Genomic DNA, 7,604 nt, shown 5'->3' on the forward strand with positions numbered 1-7,604 from the left:
GGTATGAGGAAAGGCTGATATGTGAGTGAAATACCCAGAGAGAGGAAGAGATAAAAAAAGGTTCATTACAATGTGCAGATATATATTTCTAAGGGACTCAAAAAAATTCACCATTATACCTAGTTGCCCAAGAAGGAAGAGCCGCTCAGAAAAGTACAATAAATACTGTGATTTTTAATATTTTTGTTTTCTCAATCATTGATCCATTTTACACTGATGAAAATCACTACTCTTTTTTTCTGAGAAAATACATGTGTGTGCCCTAAAAAATACCCATGGATGCTATTTTTTAATTACTTTACTACATGGATGGCTTCTTGGCTCAGATGGGGTTGTGATGTGATGCCCAAGTTCTTAATATTAGTTCTCTTTATAAGTGACCTGCCTGGGCAACTTTTTGATAAACCAGAGTTCATAATTATTTGTAAACCAAAACAATAAACGAGAAAGACAATCTATGAAAAATAAGTTGGAAGGGGGTCATCACGTTTTTTGCTTTCAATTCATATGTGGTATGTACATCTCTATCTCAATAACAAGGCATTATCAAGCCTGGAATAAGATGGATCTCCCCTCAGAACATGCGCTAACTTTTTAGGGAAAGGGGGCACTCCCTTTTCTCCCATAATATCACAGTATCCGCGCATGATATCAGTGTCTGTGCATTCCACAGCTTCACAGAGGGCCAGTAGCTGCACTTACCACTCCGGCCTCGGGGTTCCTCTTCCTTCCATTGCTGAAGGTGGAGGCCAGGGTGGAGGAGCAGCTCTCATCGTACAAGGCTGTCCTGCCGTCGTTGATAGCCGAATTGATGGAGATGGTCCACATGCTGGAGGCGTAGCCATCGCAGTTGCAGTCGTCGTAGCTGCCACCATCCCCAGAGGCCCACACATAGATGCTGCCTTTGCCCCCTCGGCCCTGTGAGAGGACAAGAGAGATGCCACCAATGCCTACACTTGTAGGTTCCAGGGGCTGCAAGGGGGGTGCCCTGCTCCAGGCTGGGGGTCCCACTCAGGGAGGGTCAGGACTTGGGCTTCTTCAGCAGCTGAATGAAATGATTTGATTCAGTTGTGTCTGCCTGTGAAAACGACTATCTTGGTGGGGCACCATGAGCATTTTTTTCTTTTTTCAGGAAAGACTCAATATAAAAAGCCATCTAAATTTACAGTTTAAGTTGGGGATAACGAGGTGAGAAAAGCTGGAAGAATCTCCATAAAATTTTCAAATGAACTACTTTTAAAAAGCTATAAAGGTAGTATTTTCTCATGGTAAAAAGTCAAAGTATATGGAAAAGCAAATGAAAAAAAAATCTCCCCACATGTAATCATTATCCTTCTTTTGTATCCTTTCAGACATTTTCTCTCAAAAATGTAAGTATACATATACATTTATACTTAGCTATAAAAGATAGAAAGGATATTTATATATCTTTTATTTTATATTTAGTTATATATCTTTTATATATGTTTATATTATATGTAAATATTGTAAGTATAACATACACATTTTACTCCAAAATATATAAATATTACAGATTACATATGTACATATATACACAAATATACACATGTATAATATGCACATGTACATATATGTATGTGTACACATGCATGTATGGATATGTATATGCATGCAAACACACAAACATACACATATATATGTACATGTATATATGTGCCTATATACATACAATATATGTTACATATAGATCATACTATAATTCTTTTAAACACAATATATGACATTTTACTTGTCATATATTTAAGGGAATACCAAATATGGGAGGAAAGTCTAATACGATCAAGTAAAACACAGAGCAAAAATAACTTTAAACACATAATGTTATGCACAATGTTATTACCAAATACTAATTAGTTATAAATGGCAAGCTTTGTTATAAATACCTACAGTTAGTATTGCTTTTCTGTTCAATGTTCTTAGTTTCAACAAAACTGTTTTTTTCTTTTCCCTTTTTCTGTCTTCCACCTTCATCACCCAGGAGTGGCCATTCCTTTGGCTTCCTATGTTCTGACCCCGGGGGCAGTAGGGCTAGGGCTACTCTGTGGGCTGGGTGGGAGGAGAGGAGAGCAGCGATGCAGTGTGGGAGGCGAGCAGCCAGTGTACACTATCCCTCTACAGCCTGGCCTAGTCGGCTCGGTAACCCTCTAAGATCGAGAAGCCAAATAGAAACTATGGCAGAATAAAAAACATGGCCACCGGGTCCATGGTCTTGCCTCAGTGGTTTAAGAGAGATGCCAGAAGGAAGGGAGGTGACTGGCTTTCCTTCAAGGTCTCTCTGCCTCCCGATCATGAGAAGTGACATTTCGATTGCTTCTAACAGGACTTGGAGTTAATTAGCTTGTGATTGATTGTTTTAATACATCAGCAAAGATTTATTTAGCCACTAGCCGAGAACTGTCCTTAGTGTCTTGGTATCAATACTAGAAAACTCCACCAAAACAAGCAACTGTTCTCAGAAACCTAGACAGAGAGGGAAACAGATCATCCTTGTAGCTGGGGGTCACATTCTCAAATATACTCAGATGTGGGCTCATTGTCAAGAAATGGCACCCTCTGAAAGTGAAACAAATGCGAATCAGGGTGAATGGGTGAGGCCCACCATCTGTGGAACTTTCCTCTGAACCAGTTCACAGGTGGGCTGCTTAGTGAGAGGAAGCAATGCTAAAAGACAATCAATGCTAAAAGTGTTCTAACCTTGGCGTAGGGAATTCGGTAGATTGTGATTAATTTTTCAGGGTTCCCTGTATTCATGCTCCTTTACAATATGACTTTGCAGTTTTGCCAACCAAAGGGAGGGGTCTATTTCCCACTTCTTGAATCCAGGCTGGCCTCCTGTATTGCTTTGGACAATAGAATGGGATAAAAAGCGATTCTGTGTCAATTCTGAGCATAGGCCTTAAGAAGCCCTATACAGTTGTGCTCTCATTTGGAATTCTGTTGCACTATGGGAAACCAACCCAAAGTTGCCTGCTGGTTGATGACAGACAAATTAGCCCAGTGAAATTTACTGCCCCAGCTTACAGCCAACAACTGCTAGACATGCAAGGGAGTACATTCTAGACCGGACTGTAGCTTGCCCTCTAGCTGACCACAGATGATTGAATGAGGCCAGCTAAGATTAGTTAAGGCTGGTTCAGATTGGCAGAACAACCCAGCTGACCTCTAAACCATGAACACACTCAAGTGGTCGTTATTGTAAGCTACTGAGTTTTGGGGCAATTTGTTATGCTGCCTAGCTCACTGATACACAGGGAGCAACTGTCAGCCTGTTTCTGAAGTGTAAGTAACAAACATTAGTTTTGTATTAGAGTGTAAGACTTACCCACAAGAATACTTTGATTCCTAGGGGTATTGAGCTTCATTTTCTTAAGCAAGATAGAACACATGAGGCAATAATAATTATATCCTAGAAGAACTGCCTCATACTTCTTACTCCTCAAACTTTTGGAATGTTAAAACAGAGAAAAATGACCTTTGGACTGGGCCTAAAGAAACATCTGTGTCAATCAACTGTTTGCAAAGATAACAAGAAAGCAGATATTATGACTACCTGACTGAAAATGAAAACCATTCTTTAGAATTAGCATCACTATGTTAGCTTATCTGCACCTATAGAAATTCCTTCCTTCTATACCCCTTGCCTTTGCTCTCTAATCAGAACACTTTGGGTTTCTGCCTGAATCAGTGCTTCTTGAATAGCTATTCTTTTCAATCTTAAATAAATAAATGCTGTTGCTTCTCACTTTAGCCTTTTATTTTTAGGTTTACACTGTTAAAACAATGTCTCAAGATTCAGTTCTGCCCCTCAGCTTCATCTGAACAGGAACTGGAAGTGACCAAGACACAACAAATGTGACCTACATTTAAATAATAATCAGCTGGAGGATACAACTAAGAAACTAGGATGATAATCATAGCAAGCACTTCTACAGTACCTACTGTATGTCAGGGACTGCTCCAAGTACTTTACATAGTGCTTTACACAGTAGTCCTATGTGGCAGTACTATTCGCACTAGCCACAAGAAGGATAAAATACTTAAGAAGAAAGCCCACAAACTCAAAAAAAAGGCAAGTACTAAATAAGACTGTGAAACTCTATGGAGAGACACAGATAACTTCACCCACTCAAAAGACACATCAACACATCATGTTGTTGAATAGAAAGACAGCATCACAGAGATATCAGTTTCCCCCAAGTTAACTTACAAATTTAACATGATCCTAATAAACATCCTGGGTCAATTGAGATTCAGTCAGGCAAATATTGCCATATTGGGCAGTTCAATAGAGGAAATTTGATCCATAGAATAAGTGGTAAAGAGCCAAAAACCCAAATGAGGCGTGGAGGGCACCCAGAGATTAAACTGGGGGAGACAGCCCAGGAGCCTGCACTGTGAGCAGGAGCTGGGCCAGTGAGGATGGTCTGTCTACTGGGGGTCTCCTATCCTTATTCTGTAGCACATGCTCAGAGAATAGAATGGCAGTTAGACCTGCCTGCACTGTTGACATTGGAATTACCTACTCCCTTTCTATTCCCCTACTACTATTTTTAATCAAAGTATAATCGACATACAATATTATTTAATTTTTTTGAAAAAAGCAGTGTATTTAGATGAAATTAAGTACATGGTGCAATTCCACTCTGAATTCTGTTTTTGAACCAATCTTTTGGAGTTTAGCAGGATTAGTGCTTCTCTAAAATTTTCACCAAATGAGAATTTTTCACTCAGGCACTACATGGTATTTAAAGTATTTTTCACTACATGGTATTTAAAGTAAAAAAGTATTATGGTTTCCGACCAAGGGTAATTTTTGCACCCCAGGGGCCATTTGACACTGTTGAAGACAATTTTGGTGGTCACAATTTTGTGTGTGCACATTGGCATTACTACCATTTAGTGGTAGAGGCCAGGGATGCTACTAAGGTTTTACAACACATAAGACAGTTCCCTATGTCCCCCATAACAAAGAATAATCTGGCCCAAAGTGTCAATTGTGCTGAGGCTGAGAAACTCTGCTCTAATCTACTGGCAAAGGGCAATGAGTTAAAATTTGCTGATTTTTAGGTTACAGCCTAACATAGCCTCTCATTTCTTAAAAGTTCTTGCAGATTTTATATTGTGTTCATAACATAAAAATAATGTCACAAATTGATTACCATCAGCCTAGGTAAAGTTCCAACTAGAGCCAGGTGCTATGGTTCTGCATGTCCCTAGCACATCACCTCTATCTCAGGTGAAAATCTCACTTTGAGAAGATTGGGGCTAAAGTGAGTCAGTCTCTTTACTCTAACCAATGTGTAATAACTTGGGCTAATGACCAGACCAGGTCCTGGCCCAGTGGTGTTATCTGTAGATACCCAGTGAGGCCAGCCTTCTGGTAGTGCTTGCCCTTTCTTAAACACTAAACTATACTAAGTTTTATTTTCCAGTCACCTTGATATCTTAATACAACATTGATAGACTTTAAAAAAGTTGTTATATTTTTTATTATGAAAATCATTCATTGCAGAATAATTGCTATATAGATGATAGTAGAGTATAAAGAAAAAAAGAAAAATTACTTATAGTCTTCCATGATTAGACTATCACTGATGATATTTTGTGGATTTCTGCCAGTTTTATATATAAATGTCAGGAGAGTTTGGAGAAACATGGTGGAGTGAGAGAAATTCCCAGATCTCTCCCTTGAAACAACAATAAGCTGAACATCTAAAACTCAACAAAAAACACCCAAACTGCACACCAGCATGTCTGAGCATGGAATCTGTGCATAAGAGCTACCACAGGTCAGAAACCCAGATGTCGGGCGGTGGACTGGGAGAAATAAAGAAGCTGCCTCTCGCAGCAGCCGGAGCTCCCCGTAGGAGGAGGGGGAAGGGAGAAGGTGTGGCAAGTTCCCTGAACAGCCCTGCCTGGGAGTGCTGTGAGCTCATGTGGCCGATGGCAGGGCAGAAAGCAGAGAAGTAAGACAGCAGAGGAATAACAGTTAATTTTTACCAGCCACAGTTGCAAAACCAAGGCTGAGCTGCAGCTCTCAACCCCCAACCTAGAGTACCCCTCCCCCCATATCCTCCAAGACCAAACACTGAGGAGCCCAGGGGAATCTGAGCAAACACTACCGAAACTGTCACTAACACTGACAGGGACTGAGATTGAGAATAGTGAGCATGATTAAATATATATAAGAAAAAAAAGGCATTATTAAGCCTTTATATAAAGCAGGGATCCAAGAGGCTTAGATGCCACCTACTGGAAACCAAAAGAAAAACACTTTCTTTGCAACAGGCTAAAGAGAGACCTTTATATAATAAATCTTCTTTCTGGAAAAAAAGCAGAATACACTTCCATTAATTCTCATGCAGAGAAATAGTTCATTAAACAACACGAACAATCAAGATGACAAGGCATCTCAGAAAGAGAAAAATCTCCAGAAAATAAGCTTACAGACATAGAAATATGCAACTTAAATGACAGAATTCAGGATGGTACTTCTGAAAAAGACTCAGTGAGTTCCAAAAAGAGTCATATCAACAATTTCAGGAATTGAAAAAACAACTAGATGAGCAGAACAAGGAGATTGAAACCCTCAAGAAGAACAGAATACATATTCTGGAGCTGAAGAACACACTGCAAGAGTTGAAAAATGAAATAGCAAGCTTGGGAAATAGAGCCGACCAAATGGAGGAAAGGATCAGTGATATCGAAGACAGAAATCTAGAAATATCAGAAGGAAGAAGAGAGAAACCAAAGAATGAAAAATAATGAAAGAGAAATACAAGAACTAAGTGATACCATCAGGAGAGAAAACATAAGAATAATGCACATTATCAAAGGCAAGGAAAAGAAGCAAGGACTAGAAAGCATTTTCAGGCAAATAGTTGAAGAGAATTTTTCAAATCTAAGGAATGAGCTGGAGCTTGGAATTCAAGAAGTCAACAGAACACCCAAATATCTCAACCCAAGAAGGCCTTCACCAAGACACATTATATAAAAATGATCAAAAATCAACAACAAAGACAGAATTCTCAGGTCAACCAGAGAGAAGAAGACAGTAACTTATAAAGGAAAACCCTTTAGATTATCATCGGACTTCTCAGCACAAACCTTACAAGCCAGAAAGGAGTAGAATCAAATATTCAAACTGTTAAGTGAAAAGAACTACCAGCATAGAATAATGTATCCAGCTAAGCTCTGCTTTAGATATGAAGGAGAAATAAAGACCTTTCTAGACATACAAAAATTGAGAGAATTTTCCACTACGAGACCTGCACTACAGGAAATACTGAAAGGGGTCAGTATTTACATCTAAAACAAAATAACAACAACAAAAAAATGCACAATTAGCTATAAGGTGACTATCAGGCAAATAGAAGCAGAGAAGTGCAACCCTTACTAAGGACAAGGCATTATAAGCTTAAACAATAAGGGAATTGCTATTGCAAGATAGTAATGAATGTTCAGCATACATGGGGACAAATTGAGACAACAATGACTAAAAAGGGGAGGATTCAATGATCCATATTCACAAAGGGAATGGAGATAAGGCACTCAGAAGAAAAGGGACGACTGTATATATATAT

The 7,604-nt window shown here is 39.1% G+C and overlaps 1 protein-coding gene across 2 annotated transcripts in view; it reads right to left on the bottom strand.

The window, feature by feature from the left end:
* PCSK2 (proprotein convertase subtilisin/kexin type 2) overlaps window positions 1-7,604 on the bottom strand; it is a 247,401-nt gene that overhangs the window by 20,579 nt on the left and 219,218 nt on the right. For both annotated transcript variants that reach the window (XM_006921572.2, XM_006921573.1), the window contains one exon: window positions 703-918. In XM_006921572.2, the coding sequence (XP_006921634.1) occupies window positions 703-918 (216 nt within the window). The remainder of the gene's footprint in view (window positions 1-702; window positions 919-7,604) is intronic.

The sequence above is a fragment of the Pteropus alecto genome, unplaced genomic scaffold, assembly GCF_000325575.1.
Source record: "Pteropus alecto unplaced genomic scaffold, ASM32557v1 scaffold45, whole genome shotgun sequence".
Taxonomy (NCBI): domain Eukaryota; kingdom Metazoa; phylum Chordata; class Mammalia; order Chiroptera; family Pteropodidae; genus Pteropus; species Pteropus alecto.